Source organism: Anarhichas minor, unplaced genomic scaffold, assembly GCF_050575085.1.
Source record: "Anarhichas minor isolate MPS153535 unplaced genomic scaffold, ASM5057508v1 ptg000014l, whole genome shotgun sequence".
NCBI classification, from domain to species: domain Eukaryota; kingdom Metazoa; phylum Chordata; class Actinopteri; order Perciformes; family Anarhichadidae; genus Anarhichas; species Anarhichas minor.
Genome location: NW_027466460.1, coordinates 14,530,180 through 14,547,426, shown reverse-complemented (window position 1 = coordinate 14,547,426; position 17,247 = coordinate 14,530,180). Strand labels below are relative to the sequence as shown.

Sequence of the window (17,247 nt, the reverse complement as noted above, 5' to 3'; positions counted from 1 at the left end):
TGAACACTGAAGGACTCTTAACTGTGAGAAGATGACTGGAATGACAGCAGTGGTGGTGAGTCCATGATCCCACGCTGCTTCAGGACTCAGATCACCAGGGTGGCCGTGTCTAAAAGTCCTCTGGATTTCATTTCCAACCGATCAGAGAAACCTGCGGTCGTTTGGTTTCAACACCTTCACACGTATGATTGAAAACCCCTTCATCTAAACCTGTCCCCTTGTCTCACCCCACTCTCCGCTGTCCTCCCCACTCCTGGACTCCGGTGACCCGTCCAGCTCGTCTGGACTCGCCAAGAAATCGAAACCCTTCAGAGCCTCCTCCGTGTCGGGGTCGTCGCTGAGGTCAGAGGTCGTGGAGGAAGGAGTGGACGACTGTTTCTTCCTCACCATCTGGTAAAAGTTTAGGAAATGAGGAAGACTATTGAAAATCTGTCTCCTATTGTTGACAACATCAGATGGGAAATGAAATGCTGATGTTGAATGTTTGTGATGAACTGAAGGAGGAAATGTTCCTTTATGTGTTGATAAAATCCTCCTACTTCTTCAGATTAATAAACTCTTTAAAAAGACTCTTGGATCAGCTGGAAGATGCATCGTCACAAACCTGAAAACCTGATTTTTAAACATCACTGTGAGGCTTCACAGCATTAGTTTGCCAAAGAGTGTGTTAATGTCTTACTGTAGCCAGGTCTAAGATGGTCTTGTCCCTTCCTTCGCTGTCCTCCTCCTCGTCCTCGTCGCTGAATTCTGCTGCAGCGCTCTCTATGAACTTAAAGGCCTCCAACACGGTGGCCGAGTCCGACATGTCGGGTTTACTGGGAGGAGAGAGCGAAGAGAGGAGGTGAGTCTGGTGGATAAAAAAGCAACGAGACAACAAAACTGTGTTTTTGGGGGAGAAACAGTGTCTCATCTCATACCTGAGCATGCCGCCGTCCTTCAGGGAGGACGGTTCGGTGCCGTTGACCATCGGCTCGGCGTTCCTCTCTGAAGGTTTCTCCCCTGAGTCTCCGGTCAGACCGAGCAGCGCTCTCACTCTCTGAGACTTCACATCCAGGATGGTGTCTGTGTATCCGACCTCCTGCAGGTATCTGAGAGTGGAGACAAGAGACAAGAGACAAGAGACAGATCAGAGGAGGCTCAGGGGGAAGAAAAGGAACAATCAGTATCCACATACTATAAGTCATAGAATACATTGGCGTTGTTAAACATTCCCGTTTTCCCCGAGCGCTCCTCTTCATTCTGTTTTTCAGTCTCTTCCTCCTGCAGCGTCGGTGCCTTGCTGTACCGGCTGAGCTACACAACACCACAGTTATATCAATGGAGCGGCGCCCTTAAAGGGCAATGCCACCACGTCCAGGAACGAAGAAACACCGGCTGTCCTCCCTGTAATCGGTCCAGTCAATGTTTGACAACATGCACACAGAGGAAGAAAACGCACAATGTTTGCCAAAAAGTTGGCATTCAAATGATGGTTTCGTTCAACCGACAATAAGTGAGTTATTAGAAACTCATTTGAGTGCAAGAAATATTTGAGGTCAACAAAACTAACATCATCATACATGTTAGCATCATACAAATGTTAGCATGTTAGCACTTTATTTCATGAGACAAATCAAAGACAAAGCTCTGTTTCGTCTCACTTGACAAAATGCTAAAGTTTACCCTTTAAGGTGGGCGATGTCCAATAAGAATCCAGATGTCCAAACAGATGTTTAAACTAATCTCTGTGCTGTAACTTCACCGTGAGACACCAAGAGAGGCAGGACCCGGCTGACCCGAGAGCAGCGGAGGTTTAATTCTAAATAGCATCTAGTGTGTTTGTTAACAGAGAGAGAGAGAGAGAGAGAGATAGAGAGAGAGAGAGAGAGAGAGAGAGAGAGAGACAAAGAGAGAGAGAGAGAGACAAAGAGAGAGAGACAGACAGAGAGGGTCGGCCTCCCTCCCTCTGTACCAGCCTCTCCGATCGCAGGAGGCTTCAACACTTCCACACAATCCTCCATTCACTGTCTCCCCCCCCCCCCTCTCTCTCTCTCTCTCTCTCTCTCTCAAAATAAAGACAAAAAACACCAAACACAATCCCAAACAGAAGCGCTCAGTACCTAAACTGTGGCGGCCCACCAGAGTCTATTTTGTCCCACCAGACAAATTAATTCTGGGTTCCTTAGGTTCACAATGAACCCAATGAACCCAGAATATTTTTACAAAGACATAAAGATAACAAATCACTTCAAAAAATGTAATAAATAGAAGACCGAGAGCTTCAGTCATGACCGGTGCATGACCGATCAGCTGAAGAACAGCGAGTTTTGATTGGCAGACGATCGATTGATGCGTCTCTGGTTTGTTTACAAAGGTTCTGGTTCTGAAGTGACGGCTGCTTCAACAGATCTTGCTGTCGGTTCCCTTTTGGAAAGGGCTGTCTGGTGGCAAGAAAATACTCTGAATATATCGTCCACTTTAACTGATATTGATTAATTTTAGGTGCTGCTGCCCCCATCCACAGCAGTTCACTGCTCTGGGCCCTTTTACTTCAATACATTTTCAATGCAGGACAGAGTATTTCTACACTGTGGGATTACTACTTTTATTGAAGTAAAATATCTGAGTAAACTAAAACAGTACATGTACAGTCTTCTAAAGTAAAACTTTAGAAGTTTAGTATAATAATAATCCAAACACTACGAGTACTTTCACTTTTCATACTTTGCGTATACATTATACACATTTTACATCTCAACACCGTCGGCTCCAACTGGTCACAGTGGATTAGTGGGTTTTATTCCCATTAAAAGTGTTAATATCCATGAAGAAGATTGACTCTGCTGCTTTCAGCTTCTGGTTCTGAGACAGACACACACACGCACACGCACACGCACACGCACACGCACACACACACAGAGTCAGCTGTCCCATGACACAGTGGAAGTCTAAATTGGTGTGTTTGTGTGTGTGTTTGTGTGTGTGTGTAAACTCACTGTCTGAGCAGCTGGCGTCCTTGTTTCCAGCTGAGCTGATGGCTGCTGTTTGGAGGACTGGGAGCCTCACTGTCATTCCCCTCATCTGTGTGAGTGAGAGAGAATCACCAACATGTTTCTATCCATTCATTCATCCAGACGTCCTTCTCCCCCGCCACAGCCTCCAGCTCCTCCTGCCGGCTCCCCAGATGGGATAAATAACGTCCCCACAGCGTGTTTTTCTTCTTCCCATTAGACGTTACCAGAATAAATCCACAGGGAGGCGTCCAAGAGGCATCCTGATCGGAACCCCCTCAACTGGCTTCTTTCACACAAAGCTTTTGGCCTAAACGTGGTTCCTTCTTGAAGTTTTTAGACCATGTGATACAGTTGAAAGCTCCACAATAAGCTAGTAAGTGGACCTTGAGTTAAGATTGTTTTGTCAAACAGTAAGATGCAGTCATGTAGAGGTGACCGTCTCTTTCTGTGGTAAAAACACACACACACACACACAGAGGCGCTCAGCTGGGAGGGTCGGGAGTATCCCAGTCAAGCCCAGTACAGGAGTTTGGTTACAGTGCTGGTGTTAAAGTTCCTCATCTTTATCGTTTTGTGACTACTTGACCTCCTGCACCAGCTGCAGCTTCTTCCTACCACAGAGACACGTGGTATCACATCCATAGAGCCAGTTGATGAAGCCAAGGTCTCTGTATTCGCCTGCAAATGCACCAGACCCCTAAGGCCCAGGTCACACCGAGACCTGTCGCTCGAAACGCATCGCTAGCAAAACAACAAAAAGGTTTAGTGGGCGACGCATCTCGGCCTGATCGGGGCCTTACCCTGCAGGTTGGGTGAGCCCATCCCCTTGTGGGAGCTGTCACTTGACTGTTCGGGACATGTCAGCAGAGTATCATTAACAGAGAGAGGAGAGAGGTTTGTCTTACCTGAATCATAACTTGGAGGTATGATCTCTCCCTGGTTCAGTTCTGTCCCATATTTTGTCTTATGGTATTTGGCCCTGAGGGAGACAGATTGGTTATCACAATGTCTGAGCAGGCCTCAATGGCTTTATTTAGATGTTAGAACATTGTTATTCTTTATTTACACAATAAACGTATTGGATTAAAGTGCTGCTAACACTAAACCAAGAGAGTTGCAGTGTCCCGTCACGTCCTTAATGAAGTCCGTTAATAGTTTTCCCACAACACCCCTCTTCCAAACGCTTCAGTGAACAGCATCCAGACCTGCCAATCAAACGCTGCCAAACGTGAAAATCCGTCGCCAGATTATGTGATTTATGACCAATAATCCCATAAGAGGATAAACCGCTCTTTGAGGTGCAGGGATCAATTTTCACACTGATCGTATTTGTAAATCAGAGTCACTAATTCCTTTAAACTCCTCGTCACACTTTAGATTATTGAGGTTGGACCTCAGCGATTATATACGTTTTTATTATCGTCAACAAAACAATGAAGTTCTTTGATATGTAGGCGAAGTTATACAAGTATGTTGTCAATATTATTATACTGTTTTTTGTTGTTTTTTATTATTCAATTTATTATAATAATTATTATTATTTTCCTTTATTTATTTGTAATATAAACATGTTTTCTTTTATTTTTCTTTAACTTTCTTTTATTTATTTATTACTATTATTTTTTGAAGCATATTCTTGTGTTTTGACCTAATGAAGCACATTTGAAACACAACACATGAAGTGATCTTACCAACAAGTTTCAGTTAAAAAGAAACTTTGAATCGGAAAGAAAAGATTTTTCTGAATTTTGCACAAAAAAAAAAAGATAAAAATTGTGAATTGCCCAAAAAAAAAGCAAGAATATATTAAGGGTTTGATTTAGGATTTATAGTTGCATGAGCATATGTGTGTGTGTGTGTGTGTGTGTGTGTGTGTGTGTGTGTGTGTGCGTGCGTACTCACCTCTCCTGTTTGAGGGCGTACTCCAGCATCTTGATCCGTCTCACCAGGTCTTTCTTCAGGTTCTCCTGACCTCTCCTCTCCCCCTGCAGGAAGGCGATCTGAGCCTGGAGGGAACAGAGGAAACACCGACTGATGACGGAGGACAGACAGAACAGTGAACACCACGCTTCGTCTTTTTTATCACTTCAGTCCATAAGACTGGATCCCTGCTGCGGGTTTTCTATCAAACACCAAAGTGCAGTTAATTGCGTGAAGCTAAGAAGCAGCGAAAGCCACAAAACCTCAGCGGGGGTTCGATAAAAACATCTAGAGTCCATTAAACATGAGGATGAGGGTGAGAAACCAAAATAAAATCATTCAATCAACAAAACAGAGAATCATTTTTTGGTTTGAACGGGGGGGAAGCAGCGGCGGTGGTTTAGTGAACGGTGTGACTTCTCTGAGGAGAAGCTGTGTGAAGGACCATGAAGACTATAAAACAACTCACAAATTCTAACTTCATCCAAACACTCCCTTATTCATCTGCAACATCACAAGAGTCCCTTTCTGTGCATCATAACCACAGACTGTACACAACAAGTGGACTCTTTGGTTTGTGGACTGATGTTTTGAAGTCTCGAGTGAGTCATTTTGGTCGTCGCCATCTTGGTTTTTTGCAACCAGTGAACGGAAGTGACCATATTTGGACTGAGGAGTGACGCAGAGACGCCTGTATACCTGTCAATCACAATGTAGTCCCGCCCTAAAGCATACGCTGCTTTATGGTCTATTTTAATCTAAATGAGATAATAATTTACTAAATGAACATCATGTTCTATTGAAGAAGACGCATGTTTACATTAGTTAGTTAGTAATTATTGTATTATGACCATTTTACTTGAATAATGTATAATTATGTTTATAATTAACCTTTTTTTTTATTATTTTTTTTTTTTTTTTCCTACAAGTACATATTCATGTATCCGTCCACGTGACTTCAATGGAAAAAGCTTGTGTGTGTAAACTGAGCATCTTACAATAAGAGCTTACTCTCCTGTCAGGTCAGCGGGTATCCAAGGGCCCCAAAGCCTCCTGGGAAATGGGACAGGGACTGAGACGTTACTTGTGACCGACTCACACGTCTATACGTCTGATCCGTCTTAACGTCTCCTCTCAGACGCGGGTCGGACGTGAGGAGGCGACTCAGGAAGCAGCGTGGGAACAGACGACATGTGACCGTCTCGGAGTCGAGGTCAAATAGTGAGAGAACAGAAACCCTGAGCGCTACGACTTTGTGTGTCTACGTCTTAGTTCAGTTTGGTCAGAGTCATACATCAGACACATGTAAAGCAGCTTAAAGCTTTTGTGGTCTTAAACAATGAAATAGGTTCGTCCATGACCGTGAGTTCGCTGTGTGTTCGGGCGCTGCAGGCTCCGTGTGCAGCTGTTACCCAGCTGTGTTCATGGCATCAGTGCTGACGTCACACCCTGAAACCCTTCTTTACCCCAGAGGTTCAACCCAGCTCTGCTCCTGCATATGACCGTTGTTTGTGTGTGCCGTCGCTTTAAAAATCAGGTCAGCTGTTATATATTTGACAGTTGAGTTCAAAACAAACGGTTCCAGAAAGCTGCAGCGACGTTCATGTTGCACCGTCATCAGGTCAACCTATTTCAACGTGTCCAATACTTCTGTTTATGATCAAATACACGCAGAACTAATGACAATACAATGTGTCTTTGTGTTTACTGCCAATCAGCAAACATTAGCAAGCGAACCAGGCTGGTCTCAGTCTGCATTTGTAGCTAAACCTACAAATAGTCCTGAAGGAGGATGTAAATAGAGCGCAAACGATGATGGAGGATGATGAAGGATGAGAAGTCAATGTTGATGTGTTTGAAACGCATTTTGCGTACTTCAGTAACAGCACTTCTGTAGTTATTTTAAGTAGCTTTGTTGCCTAAAGCCGGCCCTCAAGTGACCATTTCAGGAACTGCAGCTTTTGGCACTTCCGACATGTCAGAAAATAAGGAACATTTTGAGACTTTTCCTGCTCACTCGAACCTGTAAAACAACAAAACCTAAACAATCAATCAATGGTGAAAATAGTTGCCGATTAATCTTCTGTTGAGTATCTAAATCGATCAATCTGAAAATAGTTTGAACTCTAGTTTCAACGCTCACAATATTGCAGAAAAAGGAGGACCAGTTAGTGAACACATGAAAGTGTGATTCATCGTTTTGATCGGAGCAGAACGGACGCTGCAGGCCGCTGCTCTGTTTGGTGAGCGTCACTTCCAGACCATTTCACACAATAACTGACTGGACTGCATGTTTGCAAACTAAACCCCCTCTCCACCCACACACACACACACACACACACACACACAAACACAGAGGAGGAAGTAGGACACTCAGCCCCTCATTCATGTCAAACACACATTATAACTGGGTCGCTCCGCACTCGAGGCGACTGCATCTGAATTTCACAGAGACGATGACGCTAAACTTTATTCGGAGGAGGAGACGAGCTCTCTGTTTGATCACGCAGAGCTGAACATGGAGATGACTCCCCGCAATCACAGAGATCAAACCTTTTTTTGGGGAACGTAACGCACAAACACAAATATCTTGCGACTGCGCATGCGCTCTGGTCGTTTTCATCTCTGTGACTCTGTGTAGTTTATTAATTGACTAATCGACAGCTGTGCAATGTATAAGTACATTCACTCAGGTACTGTAAGTAAGGTACAAGTACATGGAATTTGTACTCGAGTATTTCAGTATGATGCTACTTTATACTTCTCCTCTACTACATCTCTGGGGAAAATGTTGTAGTTTTTACTCCACTCCATTTGTCTCACAGCTTTAGCTACCGTTTTTTATCTCCTTTCTGTCCATTAATATTATTGCAACGTGCTGACGTAGAGGTTTGAGAACATATAGACCGTCAGAGAATAAGAGCAGAGGCGCCGCGTCTGACGAAAGACTGATCTTTCTACAAATTGTACAATAAATCAGAGCAGCATGTTGCATCAAGTATGGAAAAACGGAGGCAAACAGTTCATCAGTGAGTAGAGGAAGTCGCACTGTTCAGAAAGTTAAATGGACAGAAATGTTGGCATTTAAGTTTAATTTAATCCTGGTTCATTGAGTTTAAGTCAGTCTAGCTCTCGTACTCTTGCGGTGACTACATCGTCCTGTGATGACGGTGAAGTCGGAGGGGAAGGGTGATGTTTAAGGAGCTTCTGTGTAGGAGGACATCTGCAGCGCGCCGGGAGAGTCTTTTTCTCATAATTATAGATTTTACTGAAACATCTGAATGTCATGTTTTCTCAGCAGCCAGTAAAAGGCTTCACAGAGCTGAACGTGGAGGCAGGGAAACTAATCGATAGCAGAGGTCAGGTCACGCTGTGACGACGCTGCAATCACGAGGCTTTAAACCGGTTTTCTATTAAAGCGCTTTGATGACCTCGAACTTCTCTTCTCTGATTTAATCATGTTGTTTTTCACTCTGGTTTCCAGTCCAGTTAGGCTGAAACTCATCTGATGCAGTGAATCTGTGAAACAGGTTGGAAAGCACATTCTGCTGTAAACTAATCACCCTCATGTTCTCCGCACATCTAAATCACAGGATATAAAAATAAAGACTTTAAATCCCATCAGAAACCAGAGGGAGCCTCGTGTTACCTGCTTGATTATCCTTAACTCCAAACACCCATTTCTCCTTCTATTTATTCAAAACAAACCAGAACTAATCAACCACTTCCTGTGTGCCCGTAAGAACCAGACAGAGTTTGGAACAACTAATGAATTGATCAGAGTTTTTTGTTTCAGTGGCTCAGAACAGAAATACGTATTTAAACTCAGGGAGAGGAGGAACTATCGGTCAGGGAGGGCAGCCCCTCGGAGGTGCCTTCACTCTGAATGCAGGGCTAACTGGGTAACCCACTTGTTAAAAATTCCCATCAGCCTTTTCAGAACCAGTCGGTGCTCCACTTCAGATCACAGAAATGCAAAATGTGCCGCTTTGGTTCATAAAAGCTGCACAGAGAGAAGGTTTATTAATAAACAGGAAGCTTCTAATAAGGAGTTTGAGAAAAATAAATCTACTTCCGAGACGACATGATGGAACTGGTTCCCAGTGAAGTTTCCCCAGGATGTCCAGTTACACTTTGTACTGGTTGGTATTTCAGTGAAGCTGTGGACACTTGATGATATAACTCAATTTAACATGAAAAGGATAATGTCAAATAGTCATTCAACACTACTTGTGAGCTGGTTAACAGTAACAGTGTATTTATATCACTGTTAGTATGTTGTGTGCTTGTATTGCATATTTGAAGTATTCATTGTTTTTTTTATCATAATATCAAAGTCATAAAACGGTAAAGATAAGAGCTATTGATGTGTTGATTGACAGCGAGGTAGACCAATCGATTCGTCTGCAAGCATAACTTAAAGAGTGAGCGGGACGCCCGTGTTCTTCGACGTCTCCTTTATACCGATGTCTGTTCTTATGGATACCACTTTCCAGAGTTCATTTCTGCATTTAAAATCAATATGCACTTCTGTGCGTTCCCCCGAGGAGCTGCTGTGGAGGGTTTTGCTGCTGCAGTCGACATCTCCCCATCTGAGAGAAAGTGTAAGAAAGGAGCAACACCTCCGTCCTGCTGGACAGGCAGCGTGGGAGGACAGAAAGCTTGAGCGCACACGACAAATCAACACTAACTAACGTGGCGGTCTCTCTAACGTTTTAGTGAGAGAAATGCAGAAAGGATTTTAGTGGTGTTAGAAGTGTTGCTGCTGACAGCTGGGCTGATGTGCTTTCAGATCTTAAGAGGTTCGGATGAAAGTCCAAGGGTAGTGGTGGAGGAAGTAACCAGGTTTTTTACTTAACTAAAAGTGTGTAAACACTCCGTCACAAGAAAAAGAAAAGCAATCAAACTGTTACTTAAATTAGAGATGAAATTAAAAATGCAAAATACAATACATAATTAAAAAAAATAATTGCTTTGTATTTTTGTAAGGCTGGGAGGCGGGGTTAAAGGAAACGTGACTCATGGGCCAATCGCTGCGGATAGTTGTAAACTGGGTAGTCGAACTTTAGTGCGTCACGCGCCACTGAGTTCATGGGAATGATCGCGCCGCCTCCGGTTCTCATTATACATCCATGTAGCTCCGAATCGTGGTAAATTCTAAGCCCGCCCACTTTTCAACAGTCCAATCAAATGCGAAGGATTTGATTAAAATCTTTCGTGACTGAACGCAACTCAAATATTCCATTCCACCGGCGGATACTCGCTGTGCAGCTGATGACGCTTTAACCTTCGTTTCAGTGGGACTTATTAAGTACTCATTTTAGTTACATTCAACCTTCGTCTTCATCACCAATGAAAGTAGTGCTCAGCCTCCGTCATCCATCCATCCATCCTCAAATAACTTCTGGACTTGGAATTGCTCATACACACTAGATTCTCTGCAAGTTGACTTTCATAGAAATTAATGGACTCAAACAGCTGCCTGGAAAGAATAAAATCAATGTAAAGATTGACATTTTGGAAATTGATAAGCAGCGATGAGTTGCAGTAAATGGGCTAAAACGTGTAAAAGCACTGGTGAAAGCTAATAAATCTTTGTTTCTTTACAAGTATCGTCTGTATATCGAAGGAAAAGGTCAAACTGTGTCTCTTCCCTCTGCATAATACAGTCATCCCAGACTCTGGAACTCCATTTAACCGCTTTCCACAACCACAACGCTCCGCCTCGGAAAAACCACATAACACGCCTGACGACTATGACCCCTCGCTGACGCCGTATTAATGTTGCAGCAATTTTTAGAAGAGTCCTGTGGGGGGGGGGGGGGGGGGGGGGTTCCCGCTGCTTAAATCTGGAGCAGTGAGAGGATTATTCTTCCAGGGAGCTGGAGAGGAGGAGATGAAGAGATGAGAGGGTGAAGGGAGGATAAGCTGCTGAGATAGAGGGGGGGGGGGGGGGCTGTGCCGTTCTTCACTCTCAGGGAAAAGCTTTCACATCCATGGTAGGGTTCCACTAATCTAGGGTTAGGTTGGGTAGGAGCTGCCAGTGCTCAGTAGAAGTTGAACCAAAAGTGATCAGTATAGTCACAAAGCATCTCAAACTGATCACTAATATTCATCCATCACATGACTCAGGGCTCAACAACAAGGATCGCTTGGGCGAGTAAATCTATCGACTCACTTGCCTGATCAAAAAGAATAAATCACATTGTTGTTGTTTTTAAAAGATGATGGAAGTAGCTCAGGAGTGAGCCACCTCGCTTTTCTTCTCACCTCTGTTGAGAGTTGAAGATATGAAATGAAAGTTCAACAAATGCAGCGACAAACAAAACATTTAGAAGCCAAAAGAACAGCACAAAACACTGCAGCCTCCAAACACCACACAGTTGAGTCAACACCTCTCTAAAACCACAAAACCTTCATGAAGGACCGATGTTCGAGCCAGCATTCGGTTTAACTAGGTGTGTGTGTGTGTGTGTGTGTGTGTGTGTGTGCGTGTGTTTGAGGTCTTTATGACAGTTTGTCCACCAGAGAGCACCGACGAGCTTCATTCATGCACCGTGAAACGCCCTGCTCTGATCAAATATAAGGACACACGTGTCTATTTATAAGTAAAATGTGTTTTGGTCTATTTCCTTATAAGAAATAACGTTTCTCTTTACAATCAACACTTGAAATGATGAAGGCACTTGAAGGTGACAAGGTTGTAAAAATGCCTCTTTACTTAAGATTTCATGAAACCTATTTTTCTCATGACATCCACCTAAAAATGGTCCCATATTGATATTTAAGCATCATTTCATTGAGTGCAACTTCAGCCTTTCACCAGTGAGATCTTTATTTTCACCATTTATGTCCCGTTCTGTCCTCGCCTCCCAGCAGCACTCACATCCTCCACTCAACCAACCAGTCAACACAGCTCGAGGATACTTTACATTTTTTGCAACGGCCTTCGTCTGGTGGGTGAGTGAGCTCTAATCTGTCGTGGGCGAGTTATGCCGAGTCGTGTTACGACGATAGCGTGAGTGAGATAACCTGGTTCAGGTGTTTACACAACAGTAGAAATGATTCGGCGTGGCCTTTGTCTGGCCCTCATTGAATTGTGTGAGGCAAAAATAAATAAGTAAATTAGTAACTTAGCATGTTTGGATGCACCGACTGTCTGATTGATTAATGGCATTATTTGTTCGTTCTTTATCTCTGTGGTGCAGCAAGTAGCTGTGAGGGAAACATCGGGATCGTCGTCGGGGATAACCGAGTCTGGAAGGAGGACGAAAACAAAGATCCTCAGTATGATCAGCCCTCAGCTCGTTACAGTAACAAGCTCGCATTTCCCTCAATCTTCCTTTCTCTTCGTTTCTATTTTGCAAAGAAGGAGTCTTGGCGCAGCCGAGCTTCCCACGCCGCCGGCACCGTCGCGACGCCAAACTCCACGGCTTTGGTTTCACAACGGAGGTGAAGAGACGGATGGAAGGAGGGGAGGTGTAAACCAGACAGAGGATGATGGGAGAAGGCCTTTTGATATGGTGCCCAGAGGGACAGGGATCAAGCGAGAGGCAGCGATTGGGCAAGACGAAGGGGGGGAAGGGAAGGCTTTGGGATGAACAGGAATAGCGGCGTGACGAAGTCCCTAGCCCACTCACTGCTTCCCCTCGGGGAGCAACACGCGTCCTCCTCTGAAGCCGACAAGACTTTAATTAGAACATAAAGCCTTCAAGAGCAGAGCTGAGGAGGACGAGGAAGATAAGGGGGAGGAGGAAGGAGCAGAACAAAGGAAGTCCTCGCCAACCATCAAGTCTGTCTCATCGCAGAACGTCTGCAGAGAGTTCTCCAAGAGCTACGAGGGGAACGCCGCCATGCTGGAGGAATCCTTTTTCAGGGCAAGATAATAACTACAACAGCCGTATATTGTGTTCTGGCTTATGAGCCAGATTTAGGATACAAAGATTCATGTGGTGCCAGGATAATCCATTAAAGAAATCCATTGCAGAGAGATATCGCTCAACAAAAGTTTGAGCTGGAGAGGACTAGCTGTGCAGATACTCAGCAAGCTAACAAGCAGAACCATTATCTAAACACCACATTGGTCCAAACCAGTGATGGTGATCAGACCAGGCAGCAACCTCTGGTTCTGCCGAGTGAAGCCGATGAGGAAGTGTCTAAAAACGTGCATTCTCTCTAATGACCAGCAGGGGGCGACTCCTCTGGTTGTATAGAAGTCTATGAGAAAATGACTCTACTTCTCTCTTGATTTATTACCTCAGTAAACATAGTAAACATGAGTTCATGGTCTCAATCTCTAGTTTCAAGTCTTCTTCAATACAGCATGATGTTCATTTAGTACATTATGGTCCATTTAGAGTCAAATAGACCGTAAAGAGGAGTATGCTTTAGGGCGGGGCTTACTGTGATTGACAGGTCACTTGCCGCTATCTCTGTAAAATGTAAAATGTAAATGCCCACAAACAAGAGCTTTAGACTTGGATTATAGTTGGACAAAAAATACTTGAGACTTGAATTTAAATTTTCTCGAATAATTTGTGAATTGACATGGACTCTCAAATAACTTGACGCTTGACTTGTACTTGCCCTCTCAGATTTGATTCAACTAGTCCCGAATAACCCGAGACTTGGTTTGGACAGGCTCCCTCAGATTTCAGGCTTGTCTCGAATAACTTGAGACTGTAAGAAAATAAAACTGTACATATATTTAATCCGCGGAGTACAGATGAAACCATGTATGACAATCGAAGCAGCAGGTACGACGGCTTCCTCTCAGAGAAAGTAGCAACAAAAGTATGCAAAGTATGTCGGAAATGTAGTGAAGCCTGTGAGAGCAACTCGCTGCCAAATCTGCTGGATTATGTCTCTTCAGGAGATTTGAGGAGTATCATGAAGTTTATTTATTAATGTTCCTATATGCTGCAGTAGCGTGGATGTTTATGTTCTGTTCAGTCAGCGCTTGTTCTGAAAACAGGCGACACACGAGGCTTCACAATGAGAGTATCGCGCTCGCATTAGCTGCTGAAAAACGAGTGCGTATTCAAGCATTATTTGGGCTCATCGGTGCATGGGACTTGTGAGTTCTGATAGAAAGCCATCTGACATTTTCTATTCTTCGACTCTCAGTTTCCGACATTGTTTAAATAAGAAGAAGTGTATTTCCTTTAAACCACAGCACACCTTTCTTTTCCCTTATTGACGTTTGTTTTCCTGGATACGAGACATTCAGCGTCGAATATCTTACCCGGCCAACAGTCCAGACGCAGAACAACTACAATCACTTAAAACAGAGAAGAGCAGCTTCAAACTCAGAGGCTCCCAGAGAGGAAATCTGGGTTTAACTTCTTCTCCTTGAAACCTGCCAGTGTGTACAAAAGACAGTTATTATCCAAGATTACCACCATCATTATCTCTTGTGATCAGCACACCCGCTGAGTGGATCTAATTTCACTTCAGAGTCTGAAGCAGGCTGGCTGGAATTCCTGCTCACCGGATATAATGGAGTCAGTTAAAAACACAAACACACACACACACTGCATCTAACACACACACACACACACACACACACACACACTGCATCTATCAGACCAGAGGAATTCACTGTGTGTGTTTGTGTGTTCAAGTTTCAGCACTCACCCCAGATACCACCTACGCTTGACGTAAACGCCATGTGTGTATGTGTGTGTGCGAGCTATCAACACTTCCTGGTTATTCTCAGCCTCCCTCCACTTTTGCCTCCAACTCGGAGCTGTCAACACTGGGAGGTCAAAGGTCACCAAAGCCAAAAATGTTCTTCTGTCGGCTGGGTTTTTTTCCCCGGCTCAGCGTTTCCTCACAGAGAGAAACGTGACGTTACCGACGTTAACGTCTTACAGAACAACGTCCCGGTTTAAGGAGTGTAGACAGCGGTAATAACTCGCAGTATGAAGGATCCGGACGTGTGCAGCCCTCAGGTCAGAAACACACTTCCTCTCTCTCTCTTTGACCTGCGGTGGATCAGCAGTGGGTTTGATCTGCTCAGATGAGGTCAAACTGGAATCAGGTCACCGGTCTGACCGAGTCAGAGTCATCAGAGCTTCACAGCGGTCTGGAGAGTCTGGTCACGGCGCTGCCTTGAAATGTATCTGACTAACTCGCTCTGAACGCCAAGTCGGATCCACGAGCTTCCAGACGAACCCGCCGGCAACGCAGTCAGGAAGTGATTCACAGCTACAGAGACACTTTACAGTGAGCGGCTAAAACGCTATGAAAACCTAAATAAAGCCACCAAAGAAGGTTAATGGATTAAATATTGTGACGTTTGTAGAAAGGTGAAAAAGCAAGAAAGACATAGAAGTCTTTTGAAAACATATTTCATTTTTCATTGTGATGACGTGTCGTCGTATGGAAACCCCAGGAACAGCAGTTTCTACTTAACTAAAAAGGCTTCTAGGTAAATAAATGAATTCCCTGACCTGCTTTAATTCTGTTATCTTCTCCTTCTAAACCCCAGCACTGGCCTGGGGTTGTGGTGCTACTCTCACTGTGCCGTGAGCAGCGGTGCCGGCTGCGTTCACTCCCAGTTCACGTCGGGCTGAGGGGAGAGTGCGCTCATGTCATGGCGACTCTTGGCTGAAGGCCTGGTAAAACAAAGCCTGGTTACAGCACTGAGGCGTGGCAAGGGGTGGCATTCCCCGTCTGAAAAACAAGCAGGTGTGCATGCCATTCCTTATACGGCAGCTCGAGGAGGAACGAGGTCCCGTTTGTGTTGTTGCACAAAGAGAAGGAGGCCGTCCTGTTGTCACGGCTCGTCGGGGCTGAAGGCAGAGGATCGGCAGGTTCAGCGGTTACATAAGACACTTTTCCTTCCTCCTCATGCGTGTAACTACAAAAGCTGCATTATTTAGATATAAAGCACTGCAGCGGTGCAGCGCTGAGCGAGAATAGCGACGCTCGGGACCGGGAGGTTTCTGCGCCGTCAGAAGAGTGAGACTGGGGTTCGGTACCATTTCGAACACAGTTGTGAATCCAGAATCGAGTCTGCTCACCAAAGCAGCTAAAGCCAGTACAGAGGAGTCAGCTCAGCTGAAGTAGGCCGGCCAGGGTTGGTTGAATTAGCTGAACACGCATTTAAACGTAGTCAACGACTACGTTTAAATGCAACAAATATTCAGGTTTTTTTTTTTGCCCTTACTCCGAAAAAAGACAATATTCTTAATAGTCTGTTGACATAATAGGAACAATAGTGGAATGTTAGCGTGCATGTAAACACAGCCAATTACACGGGAGAGATTCACTCATTTATTGGCTCAACAACACAAACACAAAGAGTTCAAACAAGGTAGCGAGCGGTTGGTGTGGAGACACTTTGGCTTCAGTCCCACAACTGGACAAAGTGAAGGCTTCGGTTAACCACAGGGCTCTAAATAAACTGCTTTCCTCAGCGTACCGCAACGGTCCGTAATTCTACTTTAAACTGTCCCAAACGTAACAACCAACGTCTCAAATTGAAGTCCTTTTTTTTTTTTTTTCATTCCACATAATAAATAGCTCTCCTATAAACCATTCATGAGAAACTCGCATCACTTAACCGACTCACTCTGGACCGCTATGGAAGTTACAACACACAATGATTTCCTCCTTCCTGTTTGCAGAATAAACAAACCATCCATACAAACACTACTGAAGCTCGAGCTGAAATCAAGTGCAGCTTGGATGGCGTTATGATGCATTGTGCCTCCTGGATAAAACACGTGCGTGGCTGCAAGGGGGGGGGGGGTGGGGGGACGTGAACCTTGTGTCACACTGTCTGCACACGTACCCATACGTTCCTCCGCACACAAACAAAGAGCACATCTGTCTTTCTGCGTGGGGAAATATCATTTAATTAGCGAAGGAAACGGGCTGCAGAAACAAGGCAGCGGAAAAGATAAGAGCGGGAGAATTACTCATCGCTCCAGCAGTGATGGTGCACATGCCCCCAATAACACTTCCCCTCCGATGGTGCGCTGTGTACACATGTGCAAGCTCGTGGTCTGAGCCGCTCAGGGAGCAATAGGGATGCACAATTAATCGAATCCTTTGCAGAGTAAATATATATAAATGCAAAATGTAAATGATAAGTAATAGATTATGATGCATGTTTTATGGATTAAGCCACCTGTTAGTATAAAAAGTAATTGAAATTGGCCAATGCCATGTAATAATATGAACCTGAAATGGGAATAATACTTTTGTTCAATTAGGGTTTTGAATGCAGGACTTTTACTTGTAACGGAGTATTTTCACCCTGTGGTACAAGTACTTTTACATAAGTTAAAGATTTGAGAACGCCTCGACACAACGACCTTTTGGA

At 44.3% G+C, this 17,247-nt stretch overlaps 1 protein-coding gene across 3 annotated transcripts in view; it reads right to left on the bottom strand.

Annotated features, from left to right (window-relative positions):
- Nucleotides 1-17,247, bottom strand: part of LOC142949848 (striatin-like) — a 36,058-nt gene that overhangs the window by 14,171 nt on the left and 4,640 nt on the right. For all 3 annotated transcript variants that reach the window (XM_076091691.1, XM_076091693.1, XM_076091692.1), the window contains exons 2-7: nucleotides 4,896-4,999; nucleotides 3,899-3,972; nucleotides 2,976-3,060; nucleotides 918-1,088; nucleotides 680-815; nucleotides 228-390 (exon numbers count right to left, since the gene is read on the bottom strand). In XM_076091691.1, the coding sequence (XP_075947806.1) occupies nucleotides 228-390; nucleotides 680-815; nucleotides 918-1,088; nucleotides 2,976-3,060; nucleotides 3,899-3,972; nucleotides 4,896-4,999 (733 nt within the window). The remainder of the gene's footprint in view (nucleotides 1-227; nucleotides 391-679; nucleotides 816-917; nucleotides 1,089-2,975; nucleotides 3,061-3,898; nucleotides 3,973-4,895; nucleotides 5,000-17,247) is intronic.